The sequence below is a fragment of the Sardina pilchardus genome, chromosome 12, assembly GCF_963854185.1.
Source record: "Sardina pilchardus chromosome 12, fSarPil1.1, whole genome shotgun sequence".
Classification (NCBI taxonomy): domain Eukaryota; kingdom Metazoa; phylum Chordata; class Actinopteri; order Clupeiformes; family Clupeidae; genus Sardina; species Sardina pilchardus.
Window position 1 is genome coordinate 17,014,743 of NC_085005.1, and position 27,113 is coordinate 17,041,855.

Below are 27,113 nucleotides of genomic sequence, written 5' to 3' on the forward strand. Positions count from 1 at the left end.
CATTGGTCCTCATTCACGTCCTCAAACGTTCAATATTTCAACGTTTGAGAAAATTGCCAGCAATGTACCCTAAAATATGTAATGTTTGTAACTGATGCATAGACTATGAACACTAAAACAAAATGATATTAAGCTGTTCACTGTGCACTGTAAAAAATATATGCATTTATCGAAGTTGACTGCTGTAAATGTATTTGAAACGCTTATTTTGTCCCAACTACGGTCATACAATTTGACCTTCCGCGCTTCCCGTTGCAGCTGGGTATGATGACAGTCACCTGATTGGACTCACGGTTTGGCAACACAGACTCGTGCCTTCTATCTTTCTGGACTTGCACCATGAAATAAGGAAACTTTGATTATTTTCAAGTTAAAGTGGTAATTAAACCCCCATGCTTATACATTGCCGAGCACAAGCAAACTTGTACTGCCGTTTACTGAGAGCACGTTATGAGAATCACGGCGCTAGGTCGCTAGCTGACACCTGGCTAGCTTTTAAGCAAAGACCGTCTCCTCATTTATTTAGCTGAATTATTTGGCAAAACAAACTACCATTTGATTAATTTACTCATTGAACAATTGATTCTGGCGTTATCGGGCATATCGGCGGTTGCAATATATCTGTCGGGTATATACGGCGAGTCATAATGCGCATGATGATCTTCCATCATCTCAAAATGTGTCTTTACCATGGTTCATTACTGACTTTTAATTCCCCCTCTAGTCACCATGCCTGTGACTGCGGCTGTTATCAGTGGGTTGCAGAGACTAGTCCTCTACGAGACAAGAGCGGTGAGTATTTGTCAAGTCAAGTCTCTCGACGATAGTTCCCCCTTTTGCCTTTGTAGATGACACCTTTCGTCATATCACTTCCCATGCCCTCTCAATCAAAAATAATGTATCTATTCCTGGTGGCATTAATATCATATGACGACCAGTCAAACTGGTTTTCATGCTAGTTCCTGTCATACTTTATGATTTTGTCATTCTGAGTGGGGAAAAGTAAAGTAGGATGCTGGACATGACATTAGGCAGGCTAGGTAACACCACTGCGTGTATTATTCAGATGATTTAGAATTCAAAGGGATGAAGAGGAAGTTTTGTCAGTGAAGCACACTTCAGTAGGCTGTCATAGGCCCTTGCTGTTCATTGATTTGTGGATTTGTGGGAGAGTGACTTGTTCAAGGCATAACATACTGGCTGACATTTTTTTAAAAAGTTTTAAAACTTCAATCTCTTGGCCTAGTTTTAAAGGTGGCCTTTATCACAGGTGGCGAAAAATATATAAATATTGCATTATTTGGTGCATGTAGACTTTGTTTGTGTAGTTCTAGAATTTAATCATCTTTTATTTTAAATTTAGTGTGTTTACTTGGGGTTTACTCTGATAAGATCAAATAAATTTGCTTCCTATGCCTTCAAGGTGGCACTTGTTGTGCCATTTTGTTGTGCATTCAATGGCAATTTCAAATAAAAATGGCTTCACAATACACAACGCTCAGTCTTCTTTCACATCAAAAGTGTGGGTGTATTTCAGCTTTCAACAAAAAGCGAATAGTACTGTAAAGGACCTTGACATGCACCATGTCATGACAAAGTAAGTTGGACAGTGTTATTGTCCTTATTTTTTGTAATGCCTTTGAATAATATGGGAGACGTGAATTGCAATATATCGCAGAATCAAATCGCAATACCTGTTATATCACAATATATTAAGAATCGCAATAATATTGTGTTGTGCCCCACATATCGTAATAGTATCGAATCATCCCTTTTTGCCAATTCCCACCCTTAGTCGTTACACCAAAATTAGGCACTACATCATGAATAGTTGTGAATTATCAGTTGTGCTATCAAGAATGGGTGGTTACACAATGCCTATCAGCAGTTATGTCAAACATAAAGAGTGATGGTGTTTACCAGTCAGTGTCAACTTTTTGCCTTCACTGATGATTGGTTTGAAATGTAACTCTTGCACGACAGCAATCCTCCGTTATCTCAAAATGCCCGTTCTCGAAACAGCCAATGCCTCTGGTCAGTATTTGGATTTTGTACATGCTCAGATTTTGTGATTGTGTTTTCATCCCAGAGGCAAAACAGTGCTACACAGACATTGAATAATATGGTGAAAGCTGAGAGTCTTATAAGTGGATTTGCAGACCTGTGAGAAAAGGACTGCAGATGGAAATTATCTTAAAGCTATGATCTGTTATGAAGTATCTTCACACGTATGAGATTAATTTCTTTTATATATGAAGAGTTCAAATGCAAAACCCTCTAAATCTGTCTGACCACTTTTCTTTGAAATTAGCAGTTTTTATCAGGCTCCTAGGTTTTTACCTACAAATCAATATTTCAGTCCAGGAACAGAGTGGTAATAAGTGGGCTTTGAAGCTAAATTATTTGATTAGCGTATACTATGTGTGGAGTGTACTCATCATTATTATGGCAGTGGCGTTTAGAGGCTTTTGCATCTGAACTCTTCATATGGTCCCTGATGCAAATATACCAAATCCATTTCAGCTCTCTTGGCTTTTGACCATTTATGCGTTCAGTCGCCTTCCTAGGCCAGTCTGAAGTAGCTCCTGATATGGCCTGATAGACGGACAAAGGGCCTGTGTCCTCCCGGTGGGGCGTAATGGGCACTGGCGGGAGGTGGTATTGTGGAGGCCCAGGGCTCCCATTTGGGGGATTTTCTTGTGGTGGTGACCACTTTGGGCTTCAGAGTCTGAACTACACGTGTTCTCCTAGGTATTGTAGTGTAGGCTACAATAAGAGGATAGGCTCTCAAGACGTGTGTGTGTGTGTGAGGAGGAGGGGGGGGCAGGAGTGGTAGAAAGAAAGAGAAGATAGAAAATAAAAAGGAGTGTGTGTGTGTGTGTGAGAGAGAGATTCAGAGATTCAGCCCCAGGTTGATTTGCACCATAGGGGTCTGGAACACTGCAGAGTGTCCTGTTCCCTCTAAGCACTCTTACTCTGTCTCAAGTCTGTCCTTATGTCTGACAAATCCACCTAGCCATACACACACACACACACACACACACACACACACACACACACACACACACACACACACACAGACGACACACACACCTTTATATTTCCTCTCACAACCCGCCTCCCTCTCTCACTCACACACACACACACACACACACACACACACACACATTCATACATATTTGAATCTGGGTTACCAATAATGGCTACCTATTTTATTACAGCCTCATCCTTCTTTTGTGAGTGAGGTCTGTTAGACTACTTACATTAGTGCATGCTGCATATGCTGTGCTGTGTATGCTGCAGCACCAGACTTCAAGGTTGATGTGAGGGTAAAAAAAAAAACTGTTTCTCAAGTTTTCTCCATTTTAATTGCTGTCATTTTACATTTACTACTAGGATTTGTGCAACTGAGCGCAGCCTATGCCTAGGCTATAGCAACATTAAAACTCAGGTTCAACATAAAGTCTTCAAAATGGTACTAGTACCAGGAAATACACATAATTGAAATCTACACAAAGAGTAAGGTGCTAGCATCCAATCAAAGCTAGTCTCTTAATTTGATTAATCGCAGCCTAAAATGTCAACTCATAAAATGGGATTTGATCAGATCGATCAGACAATTTTAATATTGTGCATATTCCGGTGATAAGTAGGCTTTGAAGTGTGTGGCTTTTATATGAGCCAATGGTGCATGCAGAGGATATCAATTAAGCAGGCCGCCTCAAATGTGCCTCTGGACACATGTTCTTTCACCTTACAAACACTGTCCAACCAAATCTGTTCCAAACCGCCTACGAATGTAGATTAAGTGTGTACGTCGCTGGTATTACAGGTGTTGACCAATCAATGACCAATGTTGGATTCTGCTTTATTCAAGAGCGGGGTCCCAACAAGATGTGTTCTTCTGAAGATATCCCACTGGCCATCTTTCTGTAGATGTACATGGTAGCCTTGTATCAGTTAGCCTGTTGAGTCAGTTTGCTTGACAAGGTATTGTGTTGTCTGTTCTGATCTCTCTTTACTCGCTCTTGGCCAGAGGTACTTCCTGGTGGGTAGTAACCAAGCCCAGACCAGCCACCGTGTGCTTAAGATCGATCGGACGGAGCCACGAGACCTGGTTATCATCGACGACAAGGTAAGACTCTAGAAACATCCTTTTTAAATGGTGGAAATGTGAACAGCGAAGAGCACCATCAAGTTAGAAAGTGCAAAATAGATGGAAGGGAAGTTCGTCCACATCCTAAGCTGTCTGTTTCAATGGGAACCTTAAAAAATGCAATGCTGTGTAGCCACAACTAAAACCAATTCATTTAAACCTGTAGATCAGTTAAGTATTGAGCACATCATCAGTGCTCGTACTGGTTCAAATTGAGGTGCTTATAGATATAGCCCACCAAAACAGCATAAAACAAAAAAAGATTGCAAATAATGTATATGTTTGTGTGTGCAGCATGTCTACAGCCAGCAGGAGGTGCGTGAGCTGCTGGGGAGGCTGGATCTGGGGAACCGGACCAAGATGGGCCAGAAAGGCTCCTCAGGACTCTCTCGAGCCGTCTCAGCATTTGGCATCGTGGGTAAGAGAGCCGAGCTGTGTGTGTGAGATAGAGCGAGAGAGAGAGTTGGAGAGGGAGATTGAGAGAAAGAAAGAAAGAAAGAGAGATCAAAGTGTGTGTACGTGTGGAATAGGTGTTATCGATGCTTCTAGTGCTAAACAAGCAAATTATGTTTACAATGATGTAGTCTATTATTGTGTAATAATTTGGCAATGATTATCTGGATTATATCATTATACAAGTGTAAAGGTCGAGGCATTAGTCTTCAAATTAGATTGATGCACACTTGTGTCTCCTAATATAACACAGATAATATGGAAGTATTGTGTGAGGTCAAGGAGGTCAGCATCACTCTTCGCATACTGATTCACCTGTTCATGATGATGTAGGGCAGTCTGGTATTAACATGCTCTCAGCATGTTTTGTGTCTGTGTCTGTGTCTGTGTATGTGTCTGTGTGTGTCTGTGTCTGTGTGTGTGTGTGTGTGTCTGTCTCTGTCTGTCTGTCTGTCTATGTCAGTGTGTTTGTTAGTGAGTGTGTGTATCTCTCTGTGTCTTTTCATAAACTGTTCCATCTGCATCCCTCCTTTCCTATTTCATTTTCTGTGTTTGATTTGTCAGTTTTCCCGGTAAATCTCTTGTAAGCTCCTACTGCTTTCTTTTACCTGAGTGTTTTTCACGTGGTCGAGCACAGTGAGAGTGGGGGAGGGTCTAGTCTAGGGAAGGAGATCACAAGGGCCATCACAATCCAATACGATATCGATTCTTTAAGCCAGCTATTTGATTTTTCACGATACTTCAACATTTGCTGTGATTTGATTCAATTAGATGGGATAAGTTATTCAAATTTAAATGTATTAGTATTATATATATATTATGTATTAGTCCTATACATACTGTCATGCTGTATATAACGGACAAACATTGACTGTGGAATGGAGACCAATGTCCATATCTAGATACATTTTCAATGTTTATGAGTCACATGGATTCAGCCGCTTCATTGGATGCTCATTGAAAACTCATCTCATGGACAAGGGCACACGCACACACACACACACACACACACACACACACACACACACACACACACACACACACACACACACACACACACACACACACACACACACACACACACACACACACACACACACACACACACACACACACACACACACACACACACACACACACACTCACAGTTGTTGCATAGAAATAGGCTACATGAACTTAGACAGCCTCTGATTCAGTGTGTTACTTAACTTACTTAAGTGTGTTTGCATGTGTGAGAATATGAAACACTGCAGTGAAAACATCTAATTTCCTCTTATTTGCTCTGACCTACTTATGACTACCTAATAACACACTCACATTGGAGAGTAAATTGAGTAATAACTTGCTCCGCCGACTGCTTTCAGCGCTTAACACAGGGTGAGCTCCCATATTATGGTGCATCAGGTTATATAACGCATTAATTCATGACCTCAAAACCTGTTGTCATGTTTTTAGAGACATAATATATATACACGTAATATTTCAAGGTTCTTGTCTGGAGATCCTTTGTGGTGGGGATGTTAACGGTGACCTTCTCTAACAGTGGTCTGTCTGTGTAATATGGGGATGTTAAGGCGGTAGAGTATAAGGATGGTCTCTAAGTTCTGCAGTTGAATAGCCCTCCACCAACAAACATACAGCTGCCGAGGTAGAAAGCTCCAGCTTCAGAAAGTGAAAGTAAAATAGTAAAACTACCACATATTTACTTCAACCATACAATAAAACATTTAACTATAATTTGCACAATGCTTCAGCCAGATACAGTAGATCAGGGAAATAGTGAAATACCTGGCGTAAGTGCTGGTCTGAGCTTCCCATGACCGATCAAAGTAATTGTTGAGGTATTAGTTGACAAACCGCAAGATTGGATTAAAAAAGGCAAACTGGCTCAAACTTGCACAACAATCTTACAACATGAAGTGCAGTATTTAGTAGTTTCATTTATACCTGCCGGGCATTTGGATAGTTGATGATAGTCCTTATTGAATAATAACCAAAAATAGCTGTCTGGTGTCAACCAGGTGACTGTTGACCCTGACACGGCTGTGGCTCCAGCTCTGAAGAAGTACACACTGTACTGTGTCAAATGTGTCACCTATTTCTGCACACAGACATAATTCTTCCCGTGGGCAAGGCTTTGACCCATGTCATCTGTACAAATCTGTCATCAGTATCAACAGGAGTGTAATTGGGGCGTAGTGGGGGAAAATTACTTTTTCATTTTGTGTGTGTGTGTGTGTGTGTGTGTGTGTGTTGGGGGGGGGGGGGGGGGGGGTAACTGAGTGAGTGAGTGAGTGTAATTTGGGTCATATCTATCATTGTTGTTCCCTGTCTGGTCATTTAAGATAATGTGTAATATCCTTCAGTTACATAAACTCTTTAATTCTGTCTGTCATTCTATCACCCATTTCTCTCTCTCTCTTTTTCTTTCTTTCTTTCTTTCTTTCTTTCTTTCTTTCTTTCTCTTTCTCTCATGCATCACACATCACTCGTCTGTACATTGATTGCTTGACTATGAGGCAAATAGAAGTTGAAGAGAATCTGAGTCACCAGTAAGCCCCCCCCCAAGCCACACACACACACACACACACACACACACACACACACACTGAATAATGGCATACACAGATTTATTAATATCAGACATCCATTCTTTTTCGAGCAGTTGAAGTAGTGTTGGCAGATGTGGTTGGATGGCCCTCCATGCCGTGTGTCTGATAGACAGGCCTTTGTGGCACACCTGAGAGACAAAGCGGCCTCATCACGAGTAGCACGAGCCGGCCGTGGTGGCAGTAGCCGCATTCACTGAGGTGACGAGCCCAGAGCGAGAGGCTTATGTAATCCCTATGCAGAGACCAGTGGGATGTATAGACACACACACACACACACAGACCCTTATAAAACTTGTTTGTGTTTTTCATCTGTTTACGTCGCTCTGTGTTGGAGGAGCTGTATCACCTGCTCAGTTGTGTTAAAGAAGATGCACTGCTGTAACTGGGCAGGCTGTAGTGTGTGTTTAAAATGCGTCCGAGTTCCCTTGTTAATGTCACTTAATTGCTGTATTTGAATATTCATTTGAAAATTATGGATACATATGAAGAGTGAATGTATCAATGTATCTCAGGCTCAGGTTTTTGTCTGCAAATTGATCTTTGGTTTGGTTTTGAAGCTAAATTATTTGATTAACGTAAACTATGTTTGTGTGGAGAGCATTCACTCGCATTTTTGAGGGAGATGGTGTTTAGAGGCTTTTGCATCTGAACTCTCATAGTATGCCAAGTTTTGGAGTAGGAATTTTCAGTAGGAATTACTATTAGGGAATCTAGTGATATCTGTAAAACAATTTGCATGTTGCAGTGTCTACTTTCACATGTTGAAATTAGAGTTCAATTCCTGACATACTTACTGGCTTTTGACTCTGCATCAACAGGGCATAAACACTCACTAAAGAAGCCTACTTACTGCACATGAAGGCTGTTTTGTTGGTGATTTTATTTTGGTGTCATGCTGTGGTTACAACAGCTTGCCATATCAACTTGCTTTCTGGACGACCTCCTGACTTTCTGTATTTTCTGGAGAACTGCTTTATCAGCTGTTAATGTGTGTGTGTGTGTGTGTGTGTGTGTGTGTGTGTGTGTGTGTGTGTGTGTGTGTGTGTGTGTGTGTGTGTGTGTGTTTTCAGGGTTTGTGCGTTTCCTGGAAGGCTACTACATTGTGTTGATCACCAAGCGCAGGAAAGTAGCAGACATCGGTGGACATTCAATCTATAAGATTGAGGACACCAACATGATCTACATCCCCAATGATTCTGTGCGCGCCACACATCCAGACGAAGCAAGGTGTGTGTTTGTGTTGTTTACACAAGTAATTGATTTTGTTGAACTGAATTAAACAGTTTATTGATATTGATATTTATTAACATGTTACAGACATATTGAATATATTAATATTGCTATTAAACATTTGATCTGTTTTATTGATGACCTTAGATACGTCCGGATCTTCCAAAATGTAGATCTCTCCAGTAACTTTTACTTCAGGTAATACTGTCTGTGTCTCTTTCTGTCTGTCTGTCTGTCTATCTGTGACCTATTCTTCAGCTTACCTTGGAAACGTGTGTGCGCTGTGTCTCAGAAGTTTGATGCCAGTCAGACATGTGACTCGTCTGTTAGTCTGACCTAATGTTTTGTTCCTCAATCAAAATACCGTAATTTCCCGACTATTTGCCGCACCTAATACATTGATTTTGCTAAATTTCTTCAGCTATGAGGTTAATACTGGGGGGCAGTTGATATGGTGTTAATATGGTTTTGTTTCTTTTACCTTGCATAAAGATTATTACTTTAGGCTGAGTGTGTGTTTGTGTGTGTGTGTGTGTGTGTGTGCGCTTTATGGTCATGTGGCCGATAGATGTCTAGCAGGAGACTATTATACTAATATGTCTGCTTATGTATTTGTGTGTGAGTTCATGTTTATGTGTCTATACTTTCTTGCATATTGTGTGCATATTCATTTATTTATCTAAAATGTTTAAATATTGCCTCCGGTAGGAGGCAGTGTGCAATTTAGGCATTTCAAGCCAAAGCATCAGTCAAATGAACAAGGTGTGCGTGCGTGCGTGCTTGCGTGCGTGCGTGTGTGTGTGTGTGGCCTCATGAAACCCCACCATACACAGGTGTGTGAGAGTGTCACATCAGGTCAGGCTGCGGAGAGGAACGTTGTCTGACATTTGGAATAATAATGAAGTGATAACCTGAGATTGAAGAAGAAATGTCATAGCTCTCCAGAGAGAAATTGGTTAAGGTGTGCCTGTGTGCGTGTATGTGAGTATGTGTGTGTGTGTGCGTGTGTGTGTGACAAAAGAGATAGAGATGCAGACAGGTCCGAATACGCACCAAATAGAGCGAGTTGTCCCGGTAGGTCACAAAGGTCGACTGAATAGCCTCATCTCCCCTTAGATTATCTGTAATGATCTCTGGAGTGATCTGAATGCAGAGGGTTGAAGTAGGCCTCTGAAGCAGGCAGCCACAATGGATTATATAACGCACACAGACGCAGACATACAGACAGACAGACAAAATTATCTTTGAATTCAAAATTAGGCTTTGAATGTGGACACAAGAGCAGCAGGCCATCAGGGGTTGTGACACAGATGTGTTTGTCAGTACTCAGTACACAAACACACACTGCACACACATGCAAACAGGCACATCCTAACAAACACACATGCACACACATATAAATATCTGATCACATCACAAAGGGTTTAATTTTTGTGTGTGTGCGCGCAGTTACAGCCATAACTTGAGGCATTCAGTTTAATATGACGTGTGTGTGTGTGCGCGGATGTGTGCGTATGCAGTTACAGCTGTGATCTGTGAGTGACACACAGCAATATAACGTGTGCGTGTGTATGTGTGTGTGTACAGTTACAGCTACGACCTGAGCCACTCCCTGCAGTACAACATGTGTGTGTTGCGAGCTCCGTACGAGGGAGTGGAGGGTGAGGTGGAGGCAACCACTACCAGCAAACAAGACAGCTTTGACATCTTTGAGGACGAGGGCCTTCCCACGCAAGGTGTGTGTGTGTGTGTGTTTGTGTGTGTGTGTGTGTGTGTGTGTGAGTGAATGTCTTTGCTCTTTCTTTGATTATGTTCACTCGTGTGTACATACTGTATCTCTACCAACACGTGTGTGTGTAGTATATCCATGTGACAATGTGGATTGTTTTTTTCTTTGTGTGTGTGTGCGCGCGGATGTGTACAGTGGTTCATGGCGTCAGGAACGAGCCCTATGGCAAGTACGTGTGGAACAGCCGGCTGTTCGACAAGGTCAAGGAAACCCTGCATCCTGATTGGCTCCTCTATATTATCCATGGCTTCTGCGGTCAGTCCAGTATCCTTTTGCCTCCTGTAATGCAGCTAGGGTGGGGACCTGTATATAGACGCTAGGTGCCATGGCTGCAACTATTCTACTATTTGTCGTCTCCTAAAGTAATCACCATTAATCATATTACAGGTTGTGTGTGTGTCTGTGTCTGTGTCTGTGTCTGTGTCTGTGTCTGTGTCTGTGTCTGTGTCTGTGTCTGTGTCTTTGTCTGTGTCTGTGTCTGTGTCTGTGTCTGTGTCTGTGTCTGTGTCTGTGTCTGTGTCTGTGTCTGTGTCTGTGTCTGTGTCTATGTGTATAGTGTGGGACACATATATTTGATACCAAGCTAAAGTTGACTAAGAAGAGGAATATAAAATCATCATTTGACAATTGATCTTAATGTCTTAATTAAAAAAAAATATGAGTATGAGTAAATGAGTAAAAATCAAACCGCTAAGGACACCAATTTTCTTTGAGATAGATGTTCTTCCTTAAATGCTAGGGGACATACGTACTGTATTTGACCCCTATGTTAAATTCCCATAGGAGCAGGAGGATTTTTTTAAATATGCTTTTATTTTTAAAGGCCAGCTATTTCATGGAACCAGGATATTATGCAAGTTCCCTTGGCCTTTGGAATTGAAATAGCCCCACATCATCACATACCCTTCACCATAGCTAGAGATTGACATGGTGTGTTTTCCAGTTAGCCTATTAGCCTGTTTGATTTGCATTGATTTTGAAATGAAATGTTTCAATTAGGAACAGTTGTAGTTGTGCCAGGAAAATACTTGATAATGAATGTGCCTTTAGCTTCATACTGTGCATTCTCTTCAAGGCTAATTAAAAGTAAAAATAATTCTATAACACCGTGTCCTAACTGCAAGCGACACGACCGAATGCGTGCGACAAAATCAATTCCATCCCTGTATTTTCAATTGGAATGTCCTGACTGAATGCGATGCGACCGAGCGCGACAAGTTGCTTTGCTACGCGACTTCTTCAACCCTCTTTTGTTGCGCTGTCCGTTTCTATTTTAGTCGCGTCGCACCGCCTTGCCATTAACTTCTTCACGACGTAACAAAGGTTCATTAAAGAATGTTAACGCATACAATGTGGACACCAACTATCCGACAGTCGCGCAGTCGCTTATAATTAGGACACGGTGTAAGTATATTTTTCACTTTCGAATAACAGGTCAATGAAAAGCCAGAAATGTGGGTGTGGAGAGAAAAAAATAAAGTAAGGTGGTATATGCATGTGGATGCATAGATGTATATTTGCGTGTGTATGTACAGTATATATGTGTGCTAGACTGTGTATGGCTGTGTGTGTGAGATTGAGATATGAGATTGTTTGTGGACAGATACCCTGTCTTTACTGAATTACTGAAGCTAAGCAGGTGTGGGCTTGGTTAGCACTTGGATGGGAGACCTCCTTGGAAAGCTACAGTAGGTTGCTGCTGGAATTGGTGTCGGTGGGTAGATAATAGGTGGCCAAAAACAATCGATCCCAGTGCCCCAGTGCAGCGACGGGAACACTGTGCTGAAGGAGATGCTGCCAATCAAAAGAGCCGTTAAAACCGAGGTCATTGTGGTCAGTCACTGGTCACTGGGGTCACTACAGGAAACTTATCGCAAAGAGTGCTGTAAGGGGCCTCCGTGGTGTCCTGGCTAAATTCCCAGGCTGGCTCATTCAATCTGGCCCCCTACTGTAATCATCCCTCAGTTTAATTGGCTCACTCACTCCCTCACTCTCCTCCTCCAGCTGCTGTGGTGAGTGTTCTGGGGCATAATGGCTGCCCTGTATCACCCCGGCAGGTGCCGCACATTGGTGGTGTTTTTTTTGCCCCCAACGGCACCTTCCACGGAGCACAACCTAAAAGGCATGACCTTTACCCTATTCCTAACCCCTAAACTGAGTGGAGTAGTGCCTTGAAGCCTTGTAGACTGTGTGTGTGTGTGTGTGTGTGTGTGTGTGTGTGTGTGTGTGTGTGTGTGTGTGTGTGTGTGTGTGTGTGTGTGTGTGTGTGTGTGTGTGAAACTATGTTAGGTCTGTACACGGATGTCTACAGTATATGTTTTGAGGTGTACTTTGTAGGTGTGTGTGTAGTGTACCAGTGTGTGTATTGTCCCTAACCCTGCTGCCGCAGAGCTGCTGATTTACGGGCGGCCGGTGCATGTGAGTCTGATCGCTCGGCGCTCCAGTCGTTTCGCTGGCACCCGCTTCCTCAAGAGGGGAGCCAACTGCGAGGTAACCGCATCACCATGACAACACCCTTACTGTTTCACATAACCATGGCAAGCCTGTCTCACTCCCGCGCACCAGTGTTGGACAGTCTTAACATGTAACAACCTTCTGTGCCACCTATTACAACATCAACACTGTTAATAATCTCCAGACTGTACCTCAAGTCACATTTTGGGACATGTGTTTTCTGCTGTTCTTGTATTGGTTATGGTTGCTTGGGTAAAACAAGCTGTTTATGCTGTAAATGCAAGCAATAGTGCAATGTGTATTGTGCATTATGTTTATAGATTGTTGTTGTTGATATCCACCTGAATTATAGGAGATATGAATAAGGCTGTATTATGCTTATAGTGTCAATCAATACATATAAATGATTTTGTGTGTGTGTGTGTGTGTGTGTGCAGGGAGACGTGGCCAATGAAGTTGAAACGGAGCAGATCATTCACGACGCGTCGGTGATGTCGTTCACGGCAGGCAGCTACTCGTCTTATGTGCAGGTGCGCGGATCTGTGCCCCTCTACTGGAGCCAAGACATCTCCACCATGATGCCTAAGCCACCCATACGCTGTAAGTGTGTGTGTGTGTGTGTGTGTGTGTCAGTCAGAGGGTGAGGAAATATTAGTGTGTGTTTGTGTGAGCGAGGGAGGGAGTTTCTTTTATAGTTATTACCGGTATACTGTACATTTATTGGTGCTTGACTCAATACCTCCTGCCTCGAAAACTCTTTTTGTTCCTCTTACACACGTCACAGGAGCAGTCACACATAACAGAGGAACAGCTGGTTTCAATCTTATGATGAAGCCTCATGAGGTCCTCTGTGGCCTCTCTCTCTCTGACCTCTCTGACCTACTGACCAGAAGGTTATGGGGGTGAAAATTAGCAGTTAGCCACCGCTGCGCACCCACATTGCGAGCTGTGATTGAATAAATGCATCAGTTCAAATTGCAATTTGTATATCTACATTTTTTTTTTAATTGTGCAGCCTTAAAAGTTCAGTGTTGGTGGTGGCTGAGAAACGCCGGCTTTAACCACCTGATGTGGCCACAGCAGAGATGGAAAACTCCAGCTTCAGAGAGTAAAAGTCATGTATTGGCTCCACCTGTGCACTTACTGTAGCACAGGGGATCTCCTCAATTAGCTGCTCTAGCTAGCTGAAGCGTTGCGCTAATTGACGTGTGACATGGCCCTGTAACATGTGGTCTGCTGGTCTTTGGTATCATTTGCCCTCAATGGGGCCTTCAAGGAACTACTCCCCTCAGTTTAGGTGGCTCAATGGTGTTTTTTGCCCCCAACGGCACCTTCCAGGCAGCACAGCCTAAAAGACACTATCTTTACCCTATTCCTAACCTTAATCCCCTCAACCCTCATCCTACCCCTAAACTGAGGGGAGTAGTGCCTTGAAGGCAGCGCTGCCTGGAAGGCACCGTTGAGGGCAAATAATACCAAAGACCGTTTAGGGGTAGGATGAGGGTTGAGGGGGTTAAGGTTAGGAATCGGGTAAAGGTAGTGCCTTTTAGGCTGTGCTGGCTGGAAGATGTAACATGTGGTGCTCTGCTGACGTCTGCGGTGTCTGACCGGGGGTGAAAATGAGTGGCTAGCGGCCCCTCTACGCCCATGCCGCGGCTCCACAGGCCGCGGTAAAAGGCCGGTAACGAGCGCGAGAGCCCTGGGGGGAGTCCGTGGGTGGACCAATAGGAGGGGGGAGTGTGCAGTTCTTTAACGGCAGCTGCTGTTACTGCCAGTGCTCCTCAGGGAGAGGTGGCCAATGAGGTTGACTTCAACTCAAGTTCAAGTTCAAGCTTATTCTCACGTACTCATAAAAGGATTTATCAGCAGTGAAATTTCGTGTGCTCACCTTTAAAAAATAAATTCAATAGTAATAATAGTAGTAATAAAAAGGGTATATTAATTGTGTGTGTCTGACATCTGAAAATGTCGCACATATTCATGTCAATAGATTTTTATAGCAAAAAAGAACAGCATAGAACTCTGTGTGTGTACATGAATGTGTGACGTGTGTATACGTGCACATGTGTGCCCTGTGCATGCATTTGTTTGTCTGTATTGGTCACACTCACTCTCTCTGTCTCTCTCTGTCTCTCTGTCTCTCTCTCTTTCTCTCTTTCTCTCTCTGTCTCTCTGTCTCTCTCTCTCTCTCTCTCTCTCTCTCTCTCTCTCTCTCTCTCTCTCTTTGTCTGACCCCCAGTGGACCAGGCGGACCCTTATGCCCATGTCGCTGGGCTGCACTTTGATCAGATGCTCCGGCGTTTTGGCTCACCCATCATCATCCTCAACCTGGTCAAGGTCAGTCCCTCTGCGTCCTTCTCCTGAGCCCCCCTGATTCTTCTTATGGTGGGGAAACCATCACCTTAGGCTATGTTCACACTTGCCCTATTTTATTTTGAAGCTCCTTAGTGACTGTTTTCCTATGGAGTGGACCGTATTTTGTTTTGAAGCTCCTTAGTGACTGTTTTACATTATATAGTCCTATGGAGTGGACCGTATTAAAAAAAAAAAAAAAAAAAAATTGATGTTTTTTAAACATTTCCGGCAGCGTTCTTTTTCCACAACTCGGAGCATCTTCCTATCACCATCTATACACATGTCTCAGTGTCGTTGCTGTGATGCTGCATCGTTTGCTATTAGGTTGATGTATCAATACAGATCTATAGGCTGTTACATCCCTATTGGGGTGGGGGTCCTCTTCTCTTCCTTTGGTCCCCCCTAAACATTCTGTATGTCCTCAGAGAGAGCCCACTTCATCCTTCCATCCCTCCATCCTTCTAAAGTGGATTCAATTATTTGTTTCTCATCAATCTACACACTATACTCCACAAAAATATTTGGACATTATAGGGAGATGCACACATATATCTATATATGGTTGATGGTGCATGCCAGAGAAACCCAGATTGAGTCTTGACACAATCCTGTTTTGCAGGTCTACAGACAGTTATGTCAACCTCATGGCTTGGGTTTCTCTGACATGCACCATCAACCTTATATAGACAGATGTGTGCATCTCCCTATAATGTCCAATTCATTTATTATTTTTGTCTAGTATAGTGTGTAGATTGATGAGAAACAAATAATTTAATCCACTTTAGTCTTGAGTCTGAAACATAGCAAAATGCAGAAGACTTGGACTTGGTGCTCTGCATGGACTCTTCCTTATTTCCCCAGCCCACGATGAGTCCTTGTAAGGGTGCTTGTAAGGGTGCTTCTAAGGGTACGTCTGTGCGTTTGTCCTTCATGTGTTCTCGGCTCCGTGTCCTCCCTGTAGTCTCCTCCACATCCGTGCGCTTGGCAGGAGAAGTCCCGTCCATTCACCGTGTGCTGAACATGATGGCCAATCACAGCTTAGCATTCATTATCCCTCCCCGTGCGTGCATCACTTCTTGTTGGCCAAATCTCACTTTAATAACACTCAGCGTACTAGCAATGGATCGTGTGTGTGTGTGTGTGTGTGTGTGTGTGTGTGTGTGTGTGTGTGTGTGTGTGTGTGTGTGTGTGTGTGTGTGTGTGTGTGTGTGTGTGTGTGTGTGTGTGTGTGTGTGTGTGTGTGTGTGTGTGTGTGTGTGTGTGTGTGTGTGTGTGTGTGTGTGTGTGTGTGTGTGTGTGTGTGTGTGTGTGTGTGTGTGTGAGAGAGAGATTGTGTGTGTTTATGCTTCTAAATGTATGCATGTATTTGAGTGTGGGTGTGTTTGTGAGTGTGTGTGTGAGTGTGGGTGGGTGTGTGTACAGCACAGCTGTAACTCTGACTCAGCCGACACACACAGCCGTTCACACACTGAGAGGATTATGACCCCAGGCTCTCGTTCAACACATTGGACATCTCACCAAATCCCACCTGTGTGTGTGTGTGTGTTAGTGACAATGGCTCTCTGGTGTCCTTTATTATCACGTGGACCTACACGCGTACACACACGCACACGAACACATGCAAATGCACATGCATACAAGTCAAGTCCAGTTTATTTATACAGTATAGTTAATTTCATACACAGAGGTCATTCATTGGGCTTTACCTAAACAAAAGCAAACAGACTCTAAATGGCTCTAAATGGTTACTGTTGAGGCCTTTTTGATGTCATCCGAAAGTTGATTCCAGAGCTAAACCGCTTCACCATGTTCAGTTCTAAAAGCAGGTTTTACTCCTGACACCTGAGAGGTCGAGAAGGTGCGTACAGCTGAAGCATGTCTGATAGGTATGTAGGTCCTGCTCCATTTACTGATTTTAAACAAGCAGTAGAGCTTTTAAAGTAAATTCTGGGACTTTACTAGAAGCCAGGTGCAACGACGTAAGAATTATATGAATGCGGTCGGTTCTTTTCGTTTTTCGTTAGAACCCTAGCTGCTGTGTTCTGTGTCACCTGAAGCTGTCTGATGATAATCTACAAGCACATGTAGAGCCATGCTCTGTGGTGACTAACAACATGCAGCCAGAAATAAACACACGCATGTGTTCGTTCCAGACATGTGAGCTTGGCGCCTCTCCCTGACGCTGTCATCCGTGCTCACCTGAAGGGGGGCAAATGGGGGGAAGGTGTGTGTGTGTGTGTGTGTGTGTGTGTGTGTGTGTGTGTGTGTGTGTGTGTGTGTGTGTGTGTGTGTGTGTGTGTGTGTGTGTGTGTGTGTGTGTGTGTGTGTGTGTGTGTGTGTGTGTGTGTGTGTGTGTGTGTGTGTGTGTGTGTGTGTGTGTGTGTGTGTGAGAAGAGAAAGTAGAGATATGTGCACAATAACTGTGAAATTGGCTTTGTGGTTTAATGGATTTACTCTCTAATGTTATCGAATGTTGAAAAAGGAAATGGTTTTTGTTTTGGTGTCTCGCCTGTTTGTTATTGTTAGCATTCGTCTCTGTTCTTTGGTCTTAGTCATGCTTGCAGTCAGTAGAGATGCTCCTGGATAGGATTGAGGAGAGAGAGAGAGAGAGAGAGAGAGATATATGACAGAGAGAGATATGACAGAGAGAGATATGACAGAGAGAGAGAGAGAGGGAGAGAGATTAGAGAGAAAGAGGGATGACCGAGAGAGAGAGATGAATAGAAATGGCGAGAGAGTGATCGAGAGATGCAGTTAGATGCTGAAAGAAAGAAAGAAAGAGAGAAAGAAGGGTAAAAAAGTCAAGCTAGAGATGGTGTGAGCGATGGAAAGAGACAGGCTTGGATAATTAGGTAGATGGAGAAAAAACAAAGAGATGGAGAAATGAAGAGTGTGAGAGAAAGAATGAAAAGGAGAGTGAGAGCTGTTCTAACGGGATCTTTTTATGATGTTTTCTTTTTTGCGCCTGACTGCATATATTGTAGGTGTGTGTGTACCGTGGAAAGTCTAAAGCCTCACTGCCCGCCACAGTCACCGGGCCTAACTGGTCAGAGCTGGACCTTGGTTCAGCCTGTCCTTCAACCAGCGTTTGTTTGTTCTCTGTATGCGTGTCTGTCTAGTGCTCTCTCTCTCTGTGTGTGTGTGTGTGTGTGTGTGTGTGTGTGTGTGTCAGCCTGTAAATTCTTTCATTGATTTACTTCTCTATGCCAACAGTAAAAGCCTATTCCAATGCTCTAGAACATTCTTGGTTCTACAGCTGGAAAGTACTTTCCTCTCTAGTACTTTCCTAAGTACATAAAAAAAAGCCACTAAATAAAATGTGATCCTCTGTGCCAATTTATGGTCAATTTCAGTCTTCAGGGTAGAGTGAAGATTTAGTAACAAAAACAAACAAACATATTTTTGAGTAATCCTTACAATCACTTGCAACAAATTAGAGAAATTACTCTCTCCTGGCAAATGTATGAGAGAACTTGCATATCTTACCAGGAGAGGATAATGGTGAGTGTTACACTCCACTCCATGGTGATGGTTGTGTGTGTGTGTGTGTGTGTGTGTGTGTGTGTGTGTGTGTGTGTGTGTGTGTGTGTGTGTGTGTGTGTGTGTGTGTGTGTGTGTGTGTGTGTGTGTGTGTGTGTGTGTGTGTGTGTGTGTGTGTGTGTGTGTGTGTGTGTGTGTGTGTGTGTGTGTGTGTGTGTGTGTGTGTGTGTGTGTGTGTGTGGCAGTGTCTCCATGTGCCATGTGTCTGCCTGTTTGTGTGTTTGTTTACCGAGATGTGTTTGTTTGTGTATAGAAACGTGAGAAGCGTAAACACGAGAGGATTCTGAGCGATGAGCTGTACCCCGCTGTCCTTAACCTCAACCAGTTCCTGCCGCCCGAGCACGCCATCGACTACATCGCCTGGGACATGGCCCGCTACACTAAGAGGTACACACACACACACACACAGGTGCATGCCAATACACTCCCACACTCTTACACTCACCACGTGCAGCCACACTTCTGCACACCACCCCACACACACACACACACACACATACTTTGAATACACTTATCCGGCACAAACTTTTGTGATGGACAGCGATAACTTCCTTTGCAATGTCCCTTCCTGTAACTGAGTGGTCTTGTCAACCAGGGCCGACCCAAGGACATGAGAGAAAGAGTGTGTAAGAGGAGAGAAGAAGTGCCGAAATGAGCTTTCCCGTCACTAGTCAACTTCAATAGCATTATTCTTACCCATTCTTCTTCTATTCAACTGTTTTTTTTTTGCTTTCTTTGAAAGCTGTTTATTTCTTTTTTCAATAAAAATATGCCTTCCTCCCTCCTTGCAATGTGCCCTCACCCATTACTGTCTTTCTCTCTCTTTTTCTCTCTTTTTCTCTCTTTTTTTCTCTCTCTCTCTCTCTCTCTCTCTCTCTCAATGCAGTAAGTTATGTAATGTGTTGGATCGCCTCAGCATGATTGCGGAGAACGTGGTGAAAAGAACCGGATTCTTTGTCAACCGATCTGACCTCCACTGCCACAGATTGCGGCCTGACGAGAGGTATCCACATGCAGATGCACGCAAGCATGTGTACACACACACACACACACACACACACAGAGACACACACACACACACACACACACAGAGACACACACACACACACACACACACACACACACACACACAGACACACACACACACACACACACACACACACACACACACACACACACACACACACACACACACACACAGACACACAGACACACGCACACACACACACACACACACACACACACACAGATGCACACAACCAAAACCTGCACAATATAAATATAAATAACATAACCACCTCCTGGATCCAGATTGTGATACGGATCACTCTCAAAATTTAATCGTTTCTTCCTTGGGTCATTTCAGACCTTCCCTGAAAATCTTTTGAGTCATCTTGCGAACAAACAAGACAAACAAACATACAAACAAACATACAAACAAACCCCAATGAAAACATAACCTCCTTGGCGGAGGTAATAATACATTTTGAAAGTCTCTGCTAAAATGTCCGTATTCACCAATGAACCCTTCCGAGATAGAACCTTTTCAACGCTCTACTACCTCTCAAGCTGATTTACTGAATCTGATCAACCTGACCAACAATGACCAATCAACGCTGCTGTTAGGGCTATATACTATTAGGGCTGTTACCATTATCACATCGGTCATCATCATAATCATCATCGCCAGCATGGCATATCACACCTACCTGCTCCACCACTGAGTTCTTTTTTTTATGTGGCCTCAACTACACTCTCCATCACTGTCCCTATCTATCTATCTATCTATCTATCTATCTATCTATCTATCTAACGCTGTATGCTTGCGTATTACACGGCTCCTCAGAGTGCTAGCAGAAAGTTCCATTGACATGAATGGGCCTTCCCAACGTTCGCAGGTCTGTTAAATCTATATAATGACGCTGCAAAGTATATAATGACCGCTGTCAATGGCAACGGGTTTTGTGTTTTTTTTTTTACATTTTTTACGTCTTTCGTATCAACTCCGCTGCGCGTCAGGGTTCTGTTCGTCCTGTCGGGACTTATTTTCCGATAATTACCGGCGGACAACACATTATCCGTTACTTACATCTCCTCCTTCAAATGTAAAGAGCTTTGGTGACTCAGGCTAGCCTACTTGTGATATTGTATACTGCTGAAGCTTCTTCATACTGTAGGTGTTGTTTTTGCCGGTGGCACTACCAGCGTCCACCCGTCGCAATTTCAACCTGTAAGCCACTTCGATTAACCATTTTGATGCACTCCCAGAATCTTGGCTCTGAGCCCAAGTGGGAGGCGTGGGGGCCTGACTGTCCTTGCTTTGGGCCGATCGTTGGTCTAATAAATTCAATTATATTACAGTATATACCGGAGAACTGCTGGCTAGTCCGCCCCGGTTTATTTGCCCCCTCATGCATACACACACACACACACACCTGCACAATCTGCCTTGCTCTGGCACAACTAACAACCATACCAGATGTGTGTACACACACACACACACACACACACACACACACACACACACCTGCCCAATCTCCCTTACTTTGCTACAGCCAGACTAAAGGGATGCACTGATGCCACCTCAAATAAATGAATACCAAAGTCCTGTTCATTGTCATGCATCTGAACAGGTCTCGTATACCTCTCTCTTTCTCTCCCTCTCTCCCTCTCTCTCTACCTCTCTCCCTCTCTCCCTCCCCCTCTCCCCCTCACATTGCTCTGCAAAACGTGTAGGCGTGTTAGTTGAGAATGCCAGCTTGTTAGATGACTCAGTCCTTTGTTCATGAACTCTTCAAGGAGACTAAGAGCTGGTGCGGCTCGTGATGGACGAGTGCTCGCTAAAGGCTCTGTGATGGGGAATTCATCATTTCTGCTTTTAGTGGCAGCATTCACTAGACTCCTATGCAATATTTCGTTAACACAATGCATCTCAATGGCAAATGTCAAGATTTGTTTCTCAATTTTTTTTTAATGGAATTTATAATTATTCATAATCAAAGCTGAGAAACTACAATTCCGAACTGATAAGCCTACTGTAACTTTCTTGCAAGAACTTAATTTTGTCTGACAGGTAAATCATTTTGATTAATTGTCCTGTGTAGGTCTGGAAAGAAGAGGGCGGGTGGGTTTGGGGGCGGTCTCGTGATGTGATCTCTGTTTCTGTCCATTTCTGTCAGTCATTCGTAGGCTTCTTTCTTCCTTCTTTCTCTCTATCCTTCTTTCCCTCTACCGTTATTTCTCTTTCTTTTTCTTCATTCCTTACCTTTGCTTCTCTCCTTTTACTTCCTTTCTTCCTTTCTTCCTTCTTCCTTCACTCCTACTGTACCTACCTTAGTCAGAGGGATTTTGCCTGTGACAGACACACAAACACAGACACACACATACACACACACACACACACACACACACAGCCTCCCACGTGAGGTGGAGGCCATAGCTCTGTCAGTGGGAAGCATTGATGCATTGCACTTTGCCGCATCCTTTCCTAAATCTTGAGAAATCACATGGACATGCCAGATGATGCATCAACGAGAGAGAGGGAGAGAGAGAGATGGAAGGGAGAAAGATAAATTGCACTCCCGTCATACAATTAAATTTCTCTCGCAAAGTGTCTCTTTTCTGGTTTGTGGGTTTATTTGTTGACTTTGAACGGAGTGCTTGCAAAAGACACCATAGTCCATAAAAAACGTGTGTGTGTGTGTGTGTGTGTGTGTGTGTGTGTGTGTGTGTGTGTGTGTGTGTGTGTGTGTGTGTGTGTGTGTGTGTGTGTGTGTGTGTGTGTGTGTGTGTGTGTGTGTGTGTGTGTGTGTGTGTGTGTGTGTGTGTGTGTGTGTGTGTGTGTGTGTGTGTGTGTGTGTTGCCTGCAGGTGGAGAGACTTAGGGGGACGATTGACATCAACTGGCAGACTTCAGGTATGGCTCATCTCTCTCGCTCCCTCTCTCTGTCTTAATGGAATATGTTTGCCTAAATAGCAATAACCTACATGATAATGGCTTCAATCAAATATTATGTCGACAGTCTGTAATTATAGAACTTCAAGGCTTTTACAAATATTGTAAAAAACAGACTAGCCACCACTAGGGCTGGGACAACGCATCGACTTAACCGATTAGTTCGACGCAAAAAATACGTCGGTTCAAAATATGCGAATCGACACGTCGTCAAAATCAAAACAACGTTGGCGGCAACGTGAGTGACTCCTCATAATTTCAAAAGTGCAAGGCACTGCAGCACGCACTCGTTCCTCTACTGCGTTTCTCTAACTATGGGCCGCGCCGCCGCGGACGGAGCTGCACCGGTCCGCAATATAGAGAGACTGCTGGTCTGTGAGGCGTGGAGTGAACTTAGGCTCGCTCGGTGCTTCACCTGATAATTTGCTGCGCAATTGATGAAGCAACCGCGGCCCGACAGAAAAAGAAAACAAAAGTTTCAGCAATCAGGAGGAAATACTTGCTAATTCGATGTGAATACACATACAATTAAGTGTTGGTATGAGCGTTCATTGAATGCATGCATGTGTGTGTTTACGCGACAGAAACTGAAACTAATCGATAACGTTGGTGGCAAGTTCCGTTCAACCTGCTGTTTAATTATTTAACGACATTTAATAGAACAACGTGGATTCTTGATACAGAGCAGAGTATAGTTCAGTCAAATTTGAATATGGTCAAAAGATTGTAACCTTAGTCTTTCATCTAAAAACCTCAGTGATTTACGCCTATCTGCTCGGCCGTAATACATAGACTAAAGTTGGTACGTGTTTCCTGAATCCTTACCTTCAGAGATTCAAATGGAATTTCATTAAAAAGCATGTCAATTTTGTCTCCATTTGCCTACCAGAGTTTGATGCTTGCATGAGGGAAACATCCCAAAACAATAGCACCCATATTATTGCTGTTGTTTTCAGAAGTACTGTATTTATCATGCAACCATGCAAAAGCTATTGTAATTATACTGTATCTTACATTACTAAAGCAGGTCTCTGATTTTTTCACAAACTTTTTGTGAACAATGTTAGCATTTAAAACATTGACTGCTTTGAAGTGAAAGTACACTTAATGCAGCATAATAATAATTATAATAATGATTATCATAATGATGATTTGATGGGGGTATACATATGTGTAGGTGGGCCCTATGGCCTCAAAGTCCCAAAGACTTAAAATAAGCCTACTTAACTTTTATTGATGACAGTTGGGATCTTGTCCCCTTCAATTTGACAACACTCCCAGTGTTTTCAAGGCTTCAAGGTTTTATTGAATGCTACCTCTGACTTAGAATGCATTAGGCCTACTTTGCACTTGCATAGTCTTTCATTTTGGAATTTTAAGAGCAATAAACATACATTGCAATGTTTTATTTCATTCAGATATGTAAATCAACATGTATATATTGCAATTAGTCAATTAGTGGGGAGATAATCGATAATCGAATCGAATCGAAATCGAATCGAACTGAAAAAATGAATCGCTAGATTAATCGTTTAAAAAATAATCGTTTATCCCAGCCCTAGCCACCACATTAATGTTTGTTGCAGGAATCCTCTTTAGATTTAATGATTTTCTGTCTTGTTTTCTTTTCTTGGCTCATTCCTTCCCCTCCTGTGTGTAGACTGGTGTGTTACGGACTAACTGTGTAGACTGTCTGGACCGTACAAACACAGCCCAGTTTATGGTGGGGAAATGTGCCCTGGCCTATCAGCTCTATGCTCTTGGAATGATTGACAAGCCCAAGCTCCAGTTCGATACAGATTGTGTCAGGTAACATATCCGGACAGGTTTTCATTATCTCTGATATCTGCCTTATCTCTGGAATAGCCTCTGAGTCCAGTGACACAAACGTGTGTGTGTGTGTATGTGTGTGTGTGTAGGTTGTTTGAGGAGCTGTATGAGGACCATGGAGATACACTGTCTCTGCAGTACGGTGGTTCTCAGCTAGTGCACAGAGTGAAAACCTACCGCAAGATCGCCCCCTGGACACAGCACTCCAAAGACATCATGCAGACGCTCTCACGATACTACAGCAACGCCTTCTCAGGTTAGCAAAGACGCACACACACACACACACACACACACACACACACACACACAGCAGTGTGACAGCACTCCAAAGACATCATGCAGATGCTCTCACGATGCTACAGCAACGCCTTCTCAGGTTAGCAAAGACACACACACACACACATACACACACACACACAGCACTCCAAAGACATCATGCTGATGCTCTCACGATGCTACAGCAACGCCTTCTCAGGTTAGCAAAGAGAGAGACACACACACACACACAGAAGATGAACACCATAAGAAAGCTGTCCAAATTCATTCCTTAGGGTAATACACACACTTACATACACATGATTAATCATCAAAGTAACAGAAGAAAAGCAAGTTATCATCCTATCTTACAGACATACTCGCATGCGCACACACACACACACACACGCACGCACGCACACACACACACACACACACACACACACACACACACACACACACACACACACACACACACACACACACACACACACACACACACACACACACACACACACACACACACACACACACACACACACACACACACACACACACACACACACACAGAGATGGTAAACCCTCCACCCTCACCCTCCCTTGACCCCTCTCTTTACACTCATAGGTTTTCATGCTTCAAAAAAGTGTAATAATACCACCCACTCATTTTGTCACTTACGTAACATACAGTACACACACACACACACACACACACACACACACACACACACACACACACACACACACACACACAGTAAAGCTTACACACCACCCACTAATCACTGCTATTGAATAGTTAATGTGTTATGGCTTATGTGCACATGCAGGCGAGTGCTAGTGATTTGCTGCTGGCCATCCATCATTGCAATGACCTAACAGTTACATACAGATACTGTGTACAGATCTCCACCATTTGACTCACACACACACACACACACACACACATACACATACTGTACACAGTTTTTGTCTCAAGGAGAAGTTCAAACTTTTATTTTAACTAACTGCGCAGAGAACATTATGCTGCATGATTCACACACCAGAAGCCCTAACTGTGTTAAAATGACAAGGGTTCCCTAACAAACGTCAACATAAACATGCACAGTACATATGCCACTTTCCAGTCATTCCAACATTCCATGAGCCGTGAAAAACAAAACAACACAGGTTGGATTAGAGGTGCTCACCTCGTTAGGTTGTAAACATTTGTCCAGGTACAGAAAAAATGATTGTTAATTAGGCTCAGGAATAAAACAACACACCTATTGAAATAGTTCAAAACCTTTTCATCATCCAAAACTACATTTAAAGAAAAAAAAAAAAACACATTGTAATCCTTGTCATCATCATCATCATGTTCATCATCTGATTTTGTAGTTATATTAGTCTATTATATACAGTAGCTGACATATTCAGGGTGGGGTGACATTTGTATGGTCATTAGGCAGAATCAATCAAAGTCTCACTTTAGCAATTACCCAAACACTTAACCCCCTTGGAGTGGAACCCCCGTTGCCATGGCAGCAGAACCACTCCCTGGCATCCCGGAATGCCAGATGGGAGATTGGTCACAGAGAGCGCACACCAGAGACTTTGGACCCTCACCGTACATAGTCGTGTGCACACGTGTACGTGGATGAGCACACAGCTACACTTATACATACCCAGACACACAGGCACGCACACACACCACTATCACCACGCACGCACACACACACCACAACCGTCACACACACACACACCACCTCCATTACACACAGATACATACTGTACCATGCTCACCGACACACACACACACACACATAAATCTATCTGCCATGAACATTGATGTCGATACAAAGGCCATGATGATGGTGTGTGTCGTGGTGTTATGCAACATCACACCTACTCTCGTTAACACAGCTTCAGGAAGCTAAGCCTTTAAGCACCAGAATCCCTCTTTTCCTTCATCACAATCACATCTCTTTTCCCCTCGTGTGTGTGTGTGTGTGTGTGTGTGTGTGTGTGTGTGTGTGTGTGTGTGTGTGTGTGTGTGTGTGTGTGTGTGTGTGTGTGTGTGTGTGTGTGTGTGTGTGTGTGTGTGTGTGTGTGTGTGTGTGTGTGTGTGTGTGTGTGTGTGTGTGTGTGTGTGTGTGTGTGTGTGTGTGTGTGTGTGTGTGTGTGTGTGTGTGTGTGTGTGTGTGTGAATAGCGGGTGTTGATGTGGTCATAGCGGGTTTGCGTGTGTCTGTGTGTCAACTCAATCTTCTTCTTGTCATAAATGTGTGTGAGTGTGTTATTGACTTCAGAGCGTCAGCAAGGTGACCCAGTTCCATCCCCACCTGACACTTCCCTTTTTTAAGTTGGAGACTACACGGTTCCTAGCCAATGTTGACTCAAGCCAGCGGTCCAATGTCATAGCCGCCTAGCCATCAGATCTATTTGACGACATGCAGCTACTTAGCCCAAAAATGTGCTCAAAATAGTTTGAATCAGCGAGCATCATA

The 27,113-nt window shown here is 43.3% G+C and overlaps 1 protein-coding gene across 1 annotated transcript in view; it reads left to right on the forward strand.

Annotated features, from left to right (window-relative positions):
• Positions 1–240: 240 nt before the first annotated feature.
• fig4a (FIG4 phosphoinositide 5-phosphatase a) overlaps positions 241–27,113 on the forward strand; it is a 57,887-nt gene continuing 31,014 nt past the window's right edge. Inside the window, exons 1-16 of the mRNA XM_062550204.1 lie at positions 241–378; positions 725–792; positions 4,037–4,135; positions 4,451–4,574; positions 8,292–8,448; positions 8,599–8,649; positions 10,039–10,187; positions 10,376–10,504; positions 12,630–12,730; positions 13,132–13,294; positions 14,934–15,031; positions 18,843–18,976; positions 19,476–19,592; positions 22,459–22,504; positions 24,204–24,352; positions 24,463–24,629. Coding sequence (XP_062406188.1) covers positions 730–792; positions 4,037–4,135; positions 4,451–4,574; positions 8,292–8,448; positions 8,599–8,649; positions 10,039–10,187; positions 10,376–10,504; positions 12,630–12,730; positions 13,132–13,294; positions 14,934–15,031; positions 18,843–18,976; positions 19,476–19,592; positions 22,459–22,504; positions 24,204–24,352; positions 24,463–24,629 — 1,747 coding nt within the window. The 5' untranslated portion in view covers positions 241–378; positions 725–729. The remainder of the gene's footprint in view (positions 379–724; positions 793–4,036; positions 4,136–4,450; positions 4,575–8,291; positions 8,449–8,598; positions 8,650–10,038; positions 10,188–10,375; positions 10,505–12,629; positions 12,731–13,131; positions 13,295–14,933; positions 15,032–18,842; positions 18,977–19,475; positions 19,593–22,458; positions 22,505–24,203; positions 24,353–24,462; positions 24,630–27,113) is intronic.